General features: G+C 31.5%; 2 protein-coding genes across 2 annotated transcripts; one reads left to right on the forward strand and one right to left on the reverse strand.

Moving 5' to 3' along the window:
* LOC132948372 (uncharacterized) lies at positions 1-931 on the forward strand. Its single transcript, XM_061018801.1, has 3 exons — positions 1-714; positions 778-835; positions 918-931. Exons 1-3 carry the CDS (start codon positions 1-3, stop codon positions 929-931), a joined length of 786 nt encoding a protein of 261 aa, XP_060874784.1.
* A 48-nt stretch (positions 932-979) lies between these two features.
* On the reverse strand, positions 980-2090 carry LOC132948376 (uncharacterized). The gene is made up of 3 exons (XM_061018810.1): positions 1377-2090; positions 1164-1313; positions 980-1072 (listed from the first exon to the last, which is right to left on the reverse strand). Exons 1-3 carry the CDS (start codon positions 2088-2090, stop codon positions 980-982), a joined length of 957 nt encoding a protein of 318 aa, XP_060874793.1.
* Between the last annotated feature and the right edge of the window lie 16991 nt (positions 2091-19081).

The raw sequence follows: 19081 nt of genomic DNA on the forward strand, positions 1-19081 counted from the left end.
ATGGTTGGTTCAATTGGAAACATGGCTGTAGTGTACAAGAAGAAGAAATTCACATATGTACCACCAACACCGCCTGCAGAGCTCATCGACTGTAATAATTTCATACTAGACTTTCCCGATCGTAAGTTTTTAAATGTTGGACTTGATTCGGAAGACAACTTCAATATTGCTATTCATATAATAACGCCGTCGCGTTATGTAAGCATATACGATGGTTTTCTAAGACGTACATTATCAATGATGGGGAATATACTGTCATTCATATTAGATGTCCCACAAAAATGTAGAAAACAGATTTTTCTGGAGGATGAATTTACCGTCATATCGAACATGGTGTATCAAGGGGAAAATGTGCTAGTCATAGAGTCTAAGAAAAAGGAAGGATGTCGTGTATTGCTCGATAGAAAAAATTTGTTGAAATTACAATATCTAGAGGAGAGTATTTTTGAAACGGTCACACGAAAAACCAATATCATACGACCAATTGTTTTAAATCAATTTGCGATGATCGGTAATTATATTGATCGAGAATTCACTAAAGTTGAAAAACCACCAAAAACAAACGAAGAAATGGTAATTTTTATTAAAAACCTCCGGAATGATCTAATCACGACGAATCTCGACTTAAACTATGTTAGCCAGCTGAAAATGTTTGCAACAAGTCAATTAGCTGAACAATGGGCACAACGATGGAGTGGGGAAATGTCACCCGAGGTAATTTAACTTATCATTTATATCGCTTGTAAAAATATTTAATGTATAATTATTATTTTATAGTTATTCGTTGAGCCCGAGGTTCAAGTTAAACCGACAAGATACTCGAGTATGTCTCCGTGTCATAATGATCTTTCGCAGTCACCGATGTCACCAAACATATTCGACATGCATAAAGAATTAACGTCAATCGCTACACTCAGACCATCAGATGTAATTTATATAAACATATTTTTAAATAAAATTGAACACATTTTTATTGAATTTATGACCTTATATACTCCTTTGTCTCGTCGGAAAAAAATCCTGGTACCTTTTTCCGTAGAGTCGTATGACACGGATGGTTAGGGTGTAAGTCCTTTTTTCCGACGAGACAAAGGAGTATATAAGGTCATAAATTCAATAAAAATGTGTTCAATTTTATTTAAAAATATGTTTATATAAATTACATCTGATGGTCTGAGTGTAGCGATTGACGTTAATTCTTTATGCATGTCGAATATGTTTGGTGACATCGGTGACTGCGAAAGATCATTATGACACGGAGACATACTCGAGTATCTTGTCGGTTTAACTTGAACCTCGGGCTCAACGAATAACTATAAAATAATAATTATACATTAAATATTTTTACAAGCGATATAAATGATAAGTTAAATTACCTCGGGTGACATTTCCCCACTCCATCGTTGTGCCCATTGTTCAGCTAATTGACTTGTTGCAAACATTTTCAGCTGGCTAACATAGTTTAAGTCGAGATTCGTCGTGATTAGATCATTCCGGAGGTTTTTAATAAAAATTACCATTTCTTCGTTTGTTTTTGGTGGTTTTTCAACTTTAGTGAATTCTCGATCAATATAATTACCGATCATCGCAAATTGATTTAAAACAATTGGTCGTATGATATTGGTTTTTCGTGTGACCGTTTCAAAAATACTCTCCTCTAGATATTGTAATTTCAACAAATTTTTTCTATCGAGCAATACACGACATCCTTCCTTTTTCTTAGACTCTATGACTAGCACATTTTCCCCTTGATACACCATGTTCGATATGACGGTAAATTCATCCTCCAGAAAAATCTGTTTTCTACATTTTTGTGGGACATCTAATATGAATGACAGTATATTCCCCATCATTGATAATGTACGTCTTAGAAAACCATCGTATATGCTTACATAACGCGACGGCGTTATTATATGAATAGCAATATTGAAGTTGTCTTCCGAATCAAGTCCAACATTTAAAAACTTACGATCGGGAAAGTCTAGTATGAAATTATTACAGTCGATGAGCTCTGCAGGCGGTGTTGGTGGTACATATGTGAATTTCTTCTTCTTGTACACTACAGCCATGTTTCCAATTGAACCAACCATGATTAAAACGAAATAATATTTAAAAACTAAACACTGGAAAATATTCGAAGACGGAGCGTATACGTGTACAACGATTTAAAACGAAAAGAAAAATAATAAAATGTTTAAACACTTGTAAAAATTTTAAACTCACTAAAATTTTTAGAGACGGAGCGTATACGTGTACAACGGTTAAAAACGTACTGAAGAACTGTTGGCTCTTTTAGAATATATAAACTATAAAGACGAATTTGAATAGGTAGTAGGGGTATTGATACTTAATTGATATTAGACTACGTCCGGCAGAAGGTACTAATATCGGACAATAATGTGTTTTTCACTAAAATAGGTATTTTAATATCAATAAGTATATCACATCCTGGCGACACGAGTCGTGTGAATTTGGAAATTAACATATCGAATAATCCTAATGGCATTTTATATACAAAAAGTATATCGGTTATTCACTAATACCTACTTAATGTCTCCTGTGATGACTATTCAGATATTTGTTATTTGAATAAGGAAATATATAATTCTAATGGCAATATATTGTTGTATTTATTTGATTGACGTGTCAATACCTGCGATAATTATTAGACTTAATATCGGTTATTCACTAATGTATTCTTCTTTAATTACGGATATCATCTAATGGGTATATTAAGAGTATACGATTATTAAGATACTTGTTAGTGAACGGATGTATATTGTATAGACATCATATGGTGGCTATATAGTTGACACTAATGTCTACCGCTTAGTGGTGACAATGGTGAGAGGCGGCTATTAAGAACGGAGCTGGTGAATAATATATATTAATATCTTAACATTCATTAAATAAAACCTTTAGTGTAATAAATGTTTATTTTAATATCAATAAGTATATCACATCCTGGCGACACGAGTCGTGCGAATTTCGAAATTAACATATCGAATAATCCTAATGGCATTTTATCTAATGGCAATATATTGTTGTATTTATTTGATTGACGTGTCAATACCTGCGATAATTATTAGACTTAATATCGGTTATTCACTAATGTATTCTTCTTTAATTACGGATATCATCTAATGGGTATATTAGGAGTATACGATTATTAAGATACTTGTTAGTGAACGGATGTATATTGTATAGACATCATATGGTGGCTATATAGTTGACACTAATGTCTACCGCTTAGTGGTGACAATGGTGAGAGGCGGCTATTAAGAACGGAGCTGGTGAATAATATATATTAATATCTTAACATTCATTAAATAAAACCTTTAGTGTAATAAATGTTTATTTTAATATCAATAAGTATATCACATCCTGGCGACACGAGTCGTGCGAATTTCGAAATTAACATATCGAATAATCCTAATGGCATTTTATCTAATGGCAATATATTGTTGTATTTATTTGATTGACGTGTCAATACCTGCGACAATTATTAGACTTAATAACGGTTATTCACTAATGCCTACTTAATGTCTCCTATATGGTGTATTCATCGATATTATTTGTGTACGCAGCTGCAAGTTATAAGTATCCTAATGATATTATAATATGACCAGTATACTGCGGTTTAAATATTTTTAAATTTATTTATAAAGTTAAATAGGTGAAAATAACAATAATAAAGTTCCGTAGAGTCGTACGTAAAGTAGTACGTAAAGTCGCGTACGTACACGACGGCGGAAGAGGGGGGAAGGTGGTGGGGGGAAAATTCATGTCGCACACGTGAGCGAGGTGCCGCCGGTGATCAGAAGGATCATAAGGATCATAAGGATCATAATGGATATAATATGTAAGTATGTATACATGTAAACTATATTATAATATATTTGAATGTGGGTTTGTTTGAGATATATTCCGATGTATAACGCATGCTTTAGCGGGATGTTTATTCAAATGGGATTATAATCTGAAAATTGTATAATATTTTTAAATATGTATGTATGTACGTATGTAAATGAATATATGTGTGTGTATGTATGTATGTATGTGTGTGTTGTGTGTATGTATGTGTATGTATGATACAAATGTAGGTACATCAGAATATTTTATATATATTTTTTTTTTTTTAAAGGGAAAATAAAAGGGGCTATCTTGTATTTAATGGGGAAGAACAATATTACATATACATTAAAGTAATGCTATACGTAGATATGATAACACAGATATGATAACTGTTATACACTCGTTCGCGGTATATTTTATTACAAAATAAGGGTATATGTGATAACGTAGATATGATAACGCAGATATGATAACGCAGATATAAGTCATACACGTTGGTGACATATTTTATCACAAGTTAAATAAGGCTAGTTATTAATGATAAGTATATGTAACGGGGTGGCGCAGTGGTTAGGTTTCGTGTAGTACGTAAAGTCGCGTACGTACACGACGGCGGAAGAGGGGGGAAGGTGGTGGGGGGAAAATTCATGTCGCACACGTGAGCGAGGTGCCACCGGTGATCAGAAGGATCATAAGGATCATAAGGATCATTTGGAAATTAACATATCGAATAATCCTAATGGCATTTTATATGTACACGACGGCGGAAGAGGGGGGAAGGTGGTGGGGGGAAAATTCATGTCGCACACGTGAGCGAGGTGCCGCCGGTGATCAGAAGGATCATAAGGATCATAAGGATCAGCCATCAGTACTCTCTATTTTATACTACTAAAAACCAAAATAGGTGCATTGCAGATCACAAAGATTTCTGTAAAAGAACATACGATTTATAAATATACCGTATAGGTATACTGAGTACTTATATAATAATATATAAAATCTTTGGATTTATCATAGTAAACAATATATATTATATTTTATAATATCTATGGCATAATATATTTCATAATATCTATGGCAGTCGTCAATTGTCGAAATTCGTCGGCGACGGTTAACAATTCTAATAGTTTCAGAAATACTATTGTATTATAAATATACTATATTGTATATTTTGATTTCAGTGAACAAAAAAATAATAGGCTACAAATATAAACGGACAGTTCGTTAAACCGGATAAGTTGTAACACAAACTCGCAAATTTCGTTTGATCAGGTTATTTTCATAAAATATTTCGATACTTTCAAGTTTCAGCTCATCGGAGTGAGATGATTAGATGAAGATGGATGAAGATAGCTGTTTCTTCGGCGATGGCGGCACTCTAGCTACGTTTCACCGGAAGAGTAGATGTTTACGAGTAAGTTCGTTTTCATATTATTACCTACTATTTACATTTACTTTTTAATATTCATTGCCACGGACAATCTGTTAACTACGTGACGTAGAAGCATTTATAAGTTTAATCCCAATAGTGCAATGTATAAAATACGCGAGACCGTTTCACCACGCCAAGTTTAATGCGCACCTTTTTGCATGTTATACTATACGCCGGATATCACCTTAGGTTTGAGCGTAGTATTTAAAACAATATAATGTTATTAATCTTTATATTTTATATTTTTATACACATAAATACATTATACACCTCATATATTTTATTAGCATACTTACACCTTTTTTAGTGTAGTTTATACCCTAGATGGCTATAGATATAGGTATTAAATGTCTTGCAATTATATATTTTACTATAATTATTAATTTCATTATAATATTATATAACAATACACTCTAAATTAAATTAGTTGTTATCAAGACAGACAGTCTTAAAACAAACTCTTTTCTGGACGTTTTCAAAACGTATTATGCTTAAAAAAAATTGCACAGTTGTCGTAGCAGTCAGTCGCTAGATCAACCCTTGTGACATCAAATAGGAATTATTCTTGTTTTTTTAAATAGTTTTTTCGAAAAATATATGTAACATGTATAGCTCATACAATTATGAATTTATAGTTAATGGAAATGCGGATGTTTATACTTCATAGATATTTTTTTAGTTAATAATCGTGTAAATAATTTGATTAAACAATAAGGTACTTACCTACTCATCACTAGTATCAATTTTATTATATTACGTGTAAAATCACCAACACAAGGTGCAGACTGCGTTTAAAAAATTAAAAACATAAAATAAAATATAAAATAATGTTGTAGTAGAAGCTGGAAACTGTAGTTTATTTTAATTTATAATCCAATTAATGTAACCGAGAATGTAACTAGGTATTAAATTCATCATTGAATGATTATTCAGAGATCACTTTGGGATAAATGTAAATTAAATAAAAAATAATTAAAAAATATTTTGTGAAAGGAACATGATTACTGCTAATATTTAAGTCTTAATTATTATTAACAAATAAATACAAATAATAGATTTTTTAATAGCTTTTTACTATTAACATTCAGTGTAAATATAGTTTCTGATCGACTTACCAATATGTAATAAACCTATATGTAATAAAATAATTATTCATATCAAAAAATCCTAACAATTTAATGCAAGAATTCTCATAAATTGATCTTACAGTAGTCTTAAAACACCAAAAATACATTTGTACATCATTTACAAAATTTTAGTTCCCTATTATGGTGTAGGTATTAATACAAACAATAAATTGCTATTCGAAAACACAATTTCGTATACCTATTATTATTTACTAAATACCTACAATTAAATTAAACTAAAAATAAACATATGATTACATACTGAGTGCCTATAATATAATATTATATATGAAAATTGAATCTTTATTACGAATACTTATCGTTTACACAGACCACAAGAAAAAATAATTAAAAATGTTAAAAAAAAAAAAACACACATCATTGTAAAAATATAGTTGGTATTATAGTATTTGATAAATGTACTGTAAACGTTTATGGCTTTATGTTAACTCTAAAATGCAGTATACACATTTTTATTTAATAATTCATAAAATACAATATGCTCTTATAAAAATATTCTTGTGCTTCTGATATCTATTCACCACCTCAATCAATAATTAAATTGATAAACGAAAATAATAATTTAAATAATACCTATATCATATTATTATAATTCAAATTCAAAATTATAAACTATTTTGGTTTATTGTCTTATCAAATTTCAATGAACAAATTCGTCCTTAACACAGAACTCTTTGATATAAAAAGTTGCATTATATTATATCCGTGGATTCATCATATTGACGTACCTAGTATAATATCTATCATTTATTTATTTAATCTATGGCAAATCTCAAAGTCGTTGCAGAAGACACAGTCGATTAAAAATTCTAAAATTTCAATAAGCAAAGAAGATATGAGCAAAAAACTTACTGCGTTTCATATAATTTTATTTTTCATAAATCACAATATTCTAAGTTCTGGCTGTATTCTGGAGCGTTTCCTCATGGGCGTCACAGTTCACACACGTCACGGATTCCGCCGAAGAAGTCGATAATTAAAGTAAGTTTGTTTTTATATTCTTTTGGGGCTTAAATTTACTTTTAAGACTTAAAACAAATATTTAATGTCACGAAAAATGTGCTATCCAATAGTGTTGTAGGCGCATATTTTAGTTCCGGACTAGAAATGTATAAAATACGCGAGATATAAACGCCGTCGTCGTTTTTCCAGTCCCTAGCTGTTTGTAGAATAATTATAATTAATATAGGTGCATACCTATACAGGATACTTAATATAAATATATAAATATTTTGGTTTAATTTATAGAAATATATGTTATGACTTATAACTGATAATAGTCATAAGATACAATTTTAATTAATAACTGGTAATTTTTTTTTCCAAATACAACGTTATGAGTTATAGGTAACTATTAATTTAGTGTCACATACTTAACTTCTATTGTTCACCTAATATCTATATTCTATATCATAGGGATTAGGGATGTACAACCATGTACACATAAAAGTATATTCACGGGATGGTCAACTGCCTATCCTGACGTGTGCGCACTTATGAATAATATACCTACTCATATACTCGTAAAGGTATATAAACATACCTATATAAATAGTGTAATACCTACTACATACACGAATGTGTTACCTATTATGTCCCTAAAAGTTCAACAGTTATTATTATATGTATTTATTTTTTAAATATAGGTAGGTACATTACAAGACTCTAATTAAAATCACATTTTATTTATTTTTTTGAACACAATGTTTTAAAAAATATTAATTAATATATAATTTATTGGTATAGTACTAAATAAATTAGTGAAATAAAATAAACACAACTATTATAATTATTAGTAATAATAATATATTCACGTATAAATTATTAAAATACAAAACGAACAAACGAAAAACGATTCTGAGCAAAGATATCGTTAACTAATAAATAATATTGAGATTAAAGTAATTTATTTTTTCGGTAGAAAATCGGTATAAATATGAATTATAAATATTTTTTTATTTTCATACCATGACGCGTGTGTGAAAAATTGTTTATATTAAGATTTCGGTTCGGCTGATTGTCCACCCCCTCACTCTTCCGCATCAATGCATCAGAAATTATTATTTATAATATTTAAATATAAACTGCATTTTCTGAATTTTCTAAAACATTGCTTTCCAAGCAAAGAATTCGTTTCATATATTATCAACGAATTGAAAAATGAAATTAGAACATTTATATGGGATAAAGTCAATTTTATAAAAACTTATTAGAAAAAAATTAAATACAATTAAATAAAGGTAATTTTTTTTCTTACATTTCTATTTTTTTACGTACCCATTATGTTCGATACTATAACTTCAGTCTTCAGTTATAGAAAACAACACTTGCCAATATGGAATTACTGTCGAATTTTTTATTTTAAAATATTAAATAGCATCTGATCGACTGATCTGCTATATAATGAAACTGAAAATATAACGAATACACTACCTATACACTTATCTAAATTCTATTTTATATTCGTTTAAATTGGACTTTTAATTTTTCTGGCCATTTTATTAAGCTTTGTAATATAAGTGCATTAAATCGTATTTTTAAGGCATTTTTCTTATTTTTAATGCATTTAAATCCACGTCCTATTTATAACTTAACGTTATTTTGTATATACCAATCGATTAGTGTACACAATAAAAAATATAATATTATTGATGGGTTAATAGGTTGATAACTATTATGTAGGTAGGTACAGTTTTGTACGTTCAATGTATCGTTCTTAATTCATAAAGTAGCTAAATGAGTCAAATGATTTTGTCAAGGGGTGGGGGGGAGGATATGTCTGATTTTTTAACATGCACTAATTCAAGGGCTCTTAACCTAAGGGGCGCACCACTCTAAGGAGGAGTGACACAATTTCGTAAGGGGGGGGGGGGGGGGGGACGTGAAAATGTTTAAAAAAAAACACGAATTTATTTAGTTATTTTGTTATTTAGGTAATACAAATTAATTAGTACATATTATTAATTATAGGTACATAATTAATAGGTATTTCTTAAATTTTTTTATTATTTTATTTGAAACATTATTTTTAAATATTGGGATCAATAAAACTATTTTTATATAATTACTATTTTATATCAATTAGAATTTGTTTATAAACCAAGTAATAAATAAATGGTTACCAAGTAAAAAAACCGTTATCTATATTATAAATTTGAATTCAATTTACCGCATTTGCGTCTAGTAGAAACAAATACATGTTTTTTTGAAGATAATGTAAAAATATCCATCATCATCTATTGGTTAGGACCATATATATATTTTCTATGATTAGGACGGTGAGGTTATAATTATAAATAATCTATGGCAAATGACAATCGTCTGAGACGAACAGCGATTCCAATACGTACTCACATATTTCGTTCCATTCTGTTTATTAAACTAGGTGCCTATTTTAATAAATGTCATTAATCTCAATACTTCCAGACTGAACTTTTGGATCGGAGATATGAAGACGCGCGCTGCATTTTCCTTGGCGGAGATGCACAGCTCTGACACTAGACAATATTATACACTCGAAGGGAACGCGTTTCGCCGGAAGAATAAATAATTACGTAAGTCTTGTCCTTCTATTCTGTTGAGGCGGTAGACCTAATGTAAATATTTATTGTTAGACAAACTTATATAACCGCTAGACGTAGAGTAATTTTTAAAATCCAGTATTTATAGGTGTGCAAAAATTATGAAAAATACCTTAAATTATAATACTTTGCCTACAACTGTTAATTTATTGTTATAGTAGAATAATTTTTAAAATTTTAAATCAATGATTAGGTAATGCTTTTATAAGTAGGAAGGTAGGTTTTTATACCTACCTAACAAAATAAGAAAATACATAATGATTAATGTTATTTAATATGATTTGTAAGTACATAGCAGATTATACCTATCACTTGGTGACGAATATTTTTGTTTTATACGTTCTTCGTAATTCAGTTCCGTCACGATAGTTTTAGTTTTCGTTAAATGTGAAACATACATTTTCTATGCATACGGGATACGGGCATTAAATATTTGGGTTTTAAGAGAACACCTCAAACGTACGTTTTATTTTGGGGGTTTTACAGGATATACCTATAGGAAATTTTCTTCAAATTTTCACATTTCACTATTTGATATTGTGATATTATTTGTACCTAGGTTAAGTTTCTGTTTTAGAATCGATCAATATGTTACCTAGGTATATCACATTCTTTAATTTAAATTCTGGTAGTTGAGTATTGGACAAGTACCTACGTAACTTATAATTCGTATCGTAATTTAATTACTAAAGAAATATAATTTCCCCAACAGTGTCTAGGGCCACCGGCAGCAGAATGCATTATAGAATGTCTATAAACTTGTGGTCTAGTATATGGTTAAATATTTTCTTATTTCTCAGTAGGTTTTTTTTTATTATAGTTAATTGATCAGGGGATGTATTGCCCGAAAATTTTCAATATTTGTATTGTAACTATACTGGTATAACACTATTCGGGTTATCAATAAAGTCGTGTTCAAAATTAGAAAATTAGTGAGGTATGATATTTTTTTAAGCAATTCTTTCGAGTAGGGAATTCGCTCAATGATATTTAAATATTTTCACCGATAATCAAGTACGATGACTTGTAGGTAACTAGAGACTGAGTGAATAGGAATCAGGAAGTGTGTGATATGGCGAAGATAAGGAAATGGGTCAACAGGATTTCAGAATGTTTGGTGTATGAAAGGGAAAGATGAAAAATAAATGTAAGGTTAGGGTAGGTAAGTGGAGTGAGAGTAGCATATATGAGAATAATAAGTAAGGTGTTAAGGTACAAAAGAGGATAGAATAAGAAATTAATTAATTAAGGGTAGTGTAGGGTAGTGTACATATTGTAGTGAAAACAAGAGAGAATAAGTTTAGGTGGTTCGGTCACTGTATGATAAGAGATAGTGAGAGTGGTTGTAGAAGTTAATTTAGGGGTAAAATGAGGGGCGAGAAGACTGAATAAGAGATGGATAGACAGAATATGGAGGTGTGGAATGAGAGTGGCTGAACCTGTATATAGCTGTGAGAGACGGGGAAAGAAAAAGTGTAAAGGTAGAATAGTTATGTTAACAATGCCGATACGTAAGGAAAGGATCTTGAACTGCAAAGGCCACTTGACTCTTTGGCTGAAACTGCCGTTATCAGTTGATATAGGTTTACAACCTTGACTTATAGGATAGAATAAAAAGATCTGTTGCTGGTTGGGATGTCAGCGCACTATTTGCTTTCCATCTTTGACCCACGCGTAGCATACCAAATGTACGATTCAGAAAACAATAAAATGATTGTGCGTGAGTCAGAGAGAGAATAAATGGTGCGCTTAAAATCTGACATCCTCTTAAGTGTTATCAAGTTGAAGAAGCAGTTGATTGTTGACAATTTGACATTTAACATTAACTGTGGTAGGTATTATGATTGGAAGTAAAAGTAGAAGCAGGGCTGTGAATTTGATGCAGTGTAAAAGTGTTAAATATTTACCTGCATGTATGCACTAAAAACAGGCAAATATATGCACTGAAATATTCAAAAATATGCACTTAAAATTTAAAAAAATACTGAATAAAGACGTTTTTATTTAAATTTTTTTAAATTAATAAATAATAATTCAAATTGGTTTACAAAAAAAAAATCTTTATTTACACACTTGGTAGGTAGGTCCTATTTATTTTTTTAACGGATGAACCGAAAATATAAAAACATTTTAAGAAAATAAGCATAAATACGAAGAAATCATGAAAACATGCAATTATATGAGCTAACCCAAAAAAATAATATGTAAAATGAGAATTTGGCCGAATCCATTTTTTATATGGTCACGATGTAGCAAAATCATGTAAATGCATTTAATTCACAGCCCTGGTAATAAATAATGATTTATCTGTAGTGGAAACCGGGGTACAGTGAGACGCATATTGGTAACGGTGTTGTAATAATAGGGATCTCCCAAAAAAATAAGTACCAATAGTTCAAACAAATCATAAAAACCAACTGTATTAAATATTAATTTATGAAAAAGTATATTAAAAAGCATTATTATTATAAATGAAACAAAACTATGAATTATAGACCGTAACATATAACATAGGTATTTCTATATTTTTAGCTCCATAATTTCTGTTAAAATATTAGTTAGTTAAAAATATGTCATACTTAACATCTATGTATAATATACGTATATTATTGTAATAAATCTTCAAATGTTTATCATAGAACATTATAAAAAATTAACTAAAGTTCAATATAATACATTATAACAGGTGTTCAAATGTACATTTCACACCACTTATTTTGTTTATTTCACACAGTCTCTCTTCAATTTCAAATTTTTCTTCAAATTATCCCAAATTATCTACAAATTATAAATGTTTAGTAAATCGGAAGACTTGATTAAGTATTTAATCATTTATCTAAAAGAGATGTGCCGGGTCGCCACATTACTATATCGAGGGGCTGTTTGCGCCGATCCGATCCTACGAAGATGGCGGTTGTCGGCAACGACTCGCGATTGTGCTGGGGAAAGGAGCGGGAAGGGTTACCCAAAAAATATATAATTGCAAATAATAAATGCCTGTATGTAATTTGCGGTGCGCGGGATATAGCAAAAAATAAACAATATATTATATTAAGACAATCAGCGGTAATAGTACCGAAACAAAAGGGCGCCCCAACAAATAACATAATAATACAATTAAGTGTGACAATACAAAATATATGTTGGACCTGGTCCGCTGTCGTTGGCGATGGCCGGTGTGTTCCTAAACGCCTACGGCGGCACGGCAAACAGCGATACACACTGGTTGGCGGCGGGACGGCTGGTCGACGGCGGCACGGCAATGGTCAACGGTACAACAAACGGCAAATTCGGCGACAGCCACACCACGAGGTTTTTCGCGTCACGCAACCGTTAGCCGCGGCACACAATCGGCGGCACGGCTGGTCAGCGGCGGCACGCAGTGGCCAGCGATAAAGAACAAAACGGTGTTCGGCCGGGCCGATAAAAATACGACAACGCGTTGTCCTTACACGCGGTTACTGCCGGTACCAAGCACGCGGCGGCGGACGCAACTTTATGCGTCGGGCTCGACCGCTGGACAGAGACAAAAAGAAACACGGCTGGCGGCACAGCCTACGGCGGCGAACGGCCCGGCGCTGGACGGCCGAGGAGGGGGTAAGCCACCTCGTGAGCTTCGGCATCCGAAGCGCAGCTTTGAGGGCGTATGCCGAAACTATGGTTGCGCGAAAACGCGTCCGTGTTTGAACATACTCCCCCCGTGAGGCTCAGCCTCACATGCAGTGACGTAGAACCGGACGCACGACGTAGCAGGGGATGAAGGTCCGAAGTAGATAGATATATGAAATCGATAGCTGCTGGTCACATATGCGCCTTACCTGTGGTGTACATTATTTTTTTTTTAACGATAGAAAACAAAATATTCGAAAAAATCAATACGTAATGGTACGAATAATGATTGATGAGTGATGACCAAATAGTAATACATACCTAATATAAATCAGTGTAAGAACACATGTTAACAATAAACACATGTGAAACATGATAATACAAAGCAGCAATGCTGCAGGGTGCTAATCAGTATATATACGCCAAAATTTTAACTCCTAATAATAATACATGAACAAGTGCATAGCAATACACTAATAGATTATAATTGAAAAAACAAACCAATGAACATAATATGGTTCATGTAATAAATAATTGTATGACTACAAAACAAATACATAGTAATAACTAATAATACCAGGTACAGAACAATAATACAAAAAAATTATAAAATTATATAGTGAGGGCTCCCCCGGTCCCAACAACCAGCGAGTCGTGATGTATACAAAGTTTAAAAACGTGCAACACGCCAAAATAATTAACAGGTGGGTTGGTCTATGAGCTAGATGCGTCGTTTTAGGGAGCACAGTGCTTACATGTAACACAAAAGGACGCAACAACATTTATCAATTTAAGTTATTGGTGGGTGATAAAGCCACCGTGGACATAATTATGCCACTCATTTCTTTCCGGCGGACAATTATTTGCCGCACTGCATACCTTGGTATCGGGCCTATCCCGGGTCCCGCAGACGTGGAACGAAACGAAGAACTAACATACAATGAGGCGGGACACAACAACCATTGCAATTGACGACCAAGGTGCCGCGAGACACACGAGACCGACGCTACGTACAATCGGTTTTTAACAAGGTGCAGATATAAATCCTGCGACTAAAAACATATTTTTTGAATGATTTGTGAGGGCCAATTACCCAAAACACGATCATTTTCACGCTTATCCACGGGTGTAATGACGACGGCGACCGCGCGTATCGAAGACGGCGGCGCACAGGTACATAATATACCGACATCGGCGGGCACGCAAAACGATGACGGTCCTTATTTCGCAAAAACATTGATAATAACATTAATAACAGAGACAAAAAGAAACACGGCTGGCAGCACAGCCTACGGTGGCGAACGACCGGGGGTAAGCCACCTCGTGAGCTTCGGCATCCGAAGCGCAGCTTTGAGGGCGTATGCCGAAACTACGGTTGCGCGAATACGCGTCCGTGTTTGAACAGTGGCCATGGTACAGGTGCCGTCCATAAATATCATAACATATATTATATTAGAAATACAAACTTAATATTTCACTAACAGTAAATATTATAAAACAATATTACGAACTGTACTATACTCATATTATATTATGATTGTAATAGTTATACAAACTCTTGAATTAAGAGTTATATGAGGATTTAATTAATTTCCTAAAAGGAAATGCCTCAAGGTTGCCTCAGTAGGTTGACGGACCGTAGTTAAAGTGCCGTCCACCAATATAGTTCCAGAAAAAAAAAAACGATTAATTCAAATATAGAATGTACTTATATCATATACTTTTATCAAAGTATGATTGTGTTAGTCACGGTCTTGTGTAAATGATATTGTCTTATGTTTTCCCAATCTAATTATAAAAAATACTGAAAATTAATGAAATCACAAATATTAATACAATAGAGAGACTGTGCATTGATTTACAAATTTGTCTTAAATTTACCTTTTGTATAGAGAATATGAAGGTGGGCTGGGCTCCATCATAGATAATAAAGATATGGATAGGACAAAATGGTCTTATCAGCGGTCTTCGAGGGGAACAATTGAGGCCAAATAAAGTATACCTATATCGAGTATCGACTATCAATATAAAGGAGCCTCAATTGACTTCCCCTCCGGGAACGCGGCCTCAAATGTATTTAACATAGGCGTGGCCTATCCATATTTTTATTAACTATGGGCTCCATCCATAGCATGGATTAAGGTGTCAACAATCAAAGGATCAACTTGATAATCAAACACTTAAGTTCAGCAACCTGCAACTCAGGATCTTTTTATTCAAAGTGTCCTAATAAGTCATAAGAAGGTTAGTTAGGTAAACCTATGGTTAGTTGAAGCTATGGCGATGATAGACGACTATCATCACTGGTCGTGGGCTTTGCGATAATATTTTCCTACTAACTATCAAGGTATTGGATATTGTAAACATAACAATGAAAGAAAATATTTAAATATTATTAATTTGGTTAGGTTAGGTTAGGTTAGGATAGGACAGGAAATTAGATGTTAACTAACTATCATAGTTTTTAACACGGTCTTAATGACTGTCAGCTAGAGTTGTACCAGTATAGTTATTAAAAACAGCCAACATTAATTAATGATGTTTTTACCACAACAAATTATAAAATATAACAAAATATTATTTTATTAGGATTTTATAAGGTTTTCAATACTTGTGAGTTTTTGTAAATAGAAAATGTATAAAATCAATAGTTTTAGTTTAAAATATTGTTTTGTGTTTTAATATCCTATTGTCAAAGAATTCTCAAGGTTTCCTTCCCACATTTCTTTACATTGTACTAAGTCTAATTTTTTTCCGCACGTATTTACAAAGACTAAAGCAGATATCTGACTATGTTTTTATTTGCATTTAGACTTTATAGTTTGTAATTTAATATTGACAATACTTAGATTTTGGATTGTAGTTAATATGTATTGCAGTATTTAGCTTCCAGCGTATTCTTTTGTATAAATATTTTTCAACATTAACCGGCTATACCTGGGAGTAAACTGAGTTCCTGTACACATACTATATAATTTGAAAAGAGGCTGGCTAGGTTCTTTCACGTTCCATATTCAATTTGAATTTTTATATATTTAACTTTTTTTGATTTTTATATATATATATTTTTTAAAGACATTTACAACTTGGTGCTATATGATTTTTTTTACATTTTTTATTTGTTTCATAAAATGCGTTTGCCTGCGGATAACCACGTCACCCTTTCAATTTTCTTTCATTAATTTAATTCAATTGATTTTTATTATGAATATTTTCAAATTTGTAAGTCTTAAGAGAATTCTAAATGCTTAATTTTATCTAATTTGTATTTGCTTTATGATGTTAATTTGCCTACAGGCTTACATGCTCCCCTCCACAATTTTTTTTCTGTTATTTAATTCCTATTGATCTATCTATATAGATTTTTTAAAAACTGACAACCTAAATTTTGAATAATTTTTCTGTTTAAGATTCTGTGCATTTAAATTGGAACTTTATAATAAGATTTCCTAAATAATAATTTTTTCTAAAGTTTTTTTTTGTTTTCTAAAATGCATTTGCATGCGGGCACCCAACCCCTCCTTCGATTTTTTTTTTTATAAATGAAACTCTAGTTTAATTTTTTGTATTGACTTGAATATTGATAACCTGGTGCCCTATGAATAATCCTACTTTAATGCACTAAATAGTTTGAATAGTTTTTCTGTTTAAGATTTTAGGCATTTTAGTAGGAACTTTGTAATGTGTTTTCCTACACTATAATTTTTTCTAAATTTTTTTTGTTTTCAAAAATACAATTGCCCGCAGGCGCCAACACCCTCTTTCAAAATTTTTTTTATTAATGTAATCCTTGTTGAATTTTTTGTATATTCTTTTTGAACATTGACAACCTGATGCCTTCTGAATAATCCATCATTAATTAAATAAATATTTTGAATAGTTTTTTCTGTTTAAGATTCTGGGCATTTTAGTTTGTACTTTGCAATGTGTATTCCTACAGTTAAATTTTTTCAAAATTTTTTTTTGGTTTCCTAAAATGCATTTGCCTGCGGGCGCCAACACCCTCCTTGAATTTTTTTTTTTAGTATTGTTACTCTAGTTGAATTTTTTGTATTGACTTGAAAATTGATAAGTTGGTGCCCTATGAATAAACATTCTTTAATGAACTAAATATTTTGAATGGTTTTTTCTGTTTAAGATTCTGGGCATTTTAGTTTGTACTTTGTAATGTGTATTCCCACAGTTAAATTTATTCAAAAATTTTTTTTTGTTTCCTAAAATGCATTTGCCTGTGGGCGCCAACACCCTCCTTCAATTTTTTTTTTTAGTATTGTTACTCTAGTTGAATTTTTTGTATTGACTTGAAAATTGATAACTTTATGCCAATGAATAATCATTCTATAATGATCTAAATATTTTGAATAGTTTTTTCTGTTTAAGATTCTGGGCATTTTAGTTTGTACTTTGTAATGTGTATTCCTACAGTTAAATTTATTCAAAATTTTTTTTTGGTGTCCTAAAATGCATTTGCCTGTGGGCGCCAACACCCTCCTTCAATTTTTTTTTTAGTATTGTTACTCTAGTCGAATTTTTTGTATTGACTTGAAAATTGATAACTTGATGCCAATGAATAATCATTCTTTAACGAACTAAATATTTTGAATAGTTTTTTCTGTTTAAGATTCGGGGCATTTTAGTTTGTACTTTCTAATGTGTATTCCTACAGTTAAATTGTTTCAAAATTTTTTTTTGGTTTCCTAAAATGCATTTGCCTGCGGGCGCCAACACCCTCCTTCAATTTTTTTTTTTAGAATTGTTACTATAGTTGAATTTTTTGTATTGACTTGAAAATTGATAAGTTGGTGCCCAATGAATAATCATTCTTTAACGAACTAAATATTTTGAATGGTTTTTTCTGTTTAAGATTCTGGGCATTTTAGTAGGAACTTTGTAATATGTTTTCCTACACTATAATTTTTTCTAAATTTTTTTTGTTTTCAAAAATACAATTGCCCGCAGGCGCCAACACCCTCTTTCAAAATTTTTTTTATTAATGTAATCCTTGTTGAATTTTTTGTATATTCTTTTTGAACATTGACAACCTGATGCCTTCTGAATAATCCATCATTAATTAAATAAATATTTTGAATAGTTTTTTCTGTTTAAGATTCTGGGCATTTTAGTTTGTACTTTGCAATGTGTATTCCTACAGTTAAATTTTTTCAAAATCTTTTTTTTGGTTTCCTAAAATGCATTTGCCTGCGGGCGCCAACACCCTCCTTCAATTTTTTTTTTTAGTATTGTTACTCTAGTTGAATTTTTTGTATTGACTTGAAAATTGATAAGTTGGTGCCCAATGAATAATCATTCTTTAACGAACTAAATATTTTGAATAGTTTTATCTGTTTAAGATTCTGGGCATTTTAGTTTGTACTTTGTAATGTGTATTCCTACAGTTAAATTTATTCAAAATTTTTTTTTGTTTTCTAAAATGCATTTGCCTGCGGGCGCCAACA

This window comes from Metopolophium dirhodum, chromosome 7 (assembly GCF_019925205.1).
Source record: "Metopolophium dirhodum isolate CAU chromosome 7, ASM1992520v1, whole genome shotgun sequence".
Classification (NCBI taxonomy): Eukaryota; Metazoa; Arthropoda; class Insecta; order Hemiptera; family Aphididae; genus Metopolophium; species Metopolophium dirhodum.

Excerpts from the sequence above, each read along its gene's own strand:
- LOC132948372 (XM_061018801.1), top strand. The coding sequence starts at position 1 with ATGGTTGGTTCAATTGGAAACATGGCTGTAGTGTACAAGAAGAAGAAA. Across the intron at positions 715-777 it reads GTGGGGAAATGTCACCCGAG|TTATTCGTTGAGCCCGAGGT; the intron begins GTAATTTAACTT and ends ATTATTTTATAG.
- LOC132948376 (XM_061018810.1), bottom strand. The coding sequence starts at position 2,090 with ATGGTTGGTTCAATTGGAAACATGGCTGTAGTGTACAAGAAGAAGAAA. Across the intron at positions 1,314-1,376 it reads GTGGGGAAATGTCACCCGAG|TTATTCGTTGAGCCCGAGGT; the intron begins GTAATTTAACTT and ends ATTATTTTATAG. Across the intron at positions 1,073-1,163 it reads CTACACTCAGACCATCAGAT|GACTTACACCCTAACCATCC; the intron begins GTAATTTATATA and ends GTCGGAAAAAAG.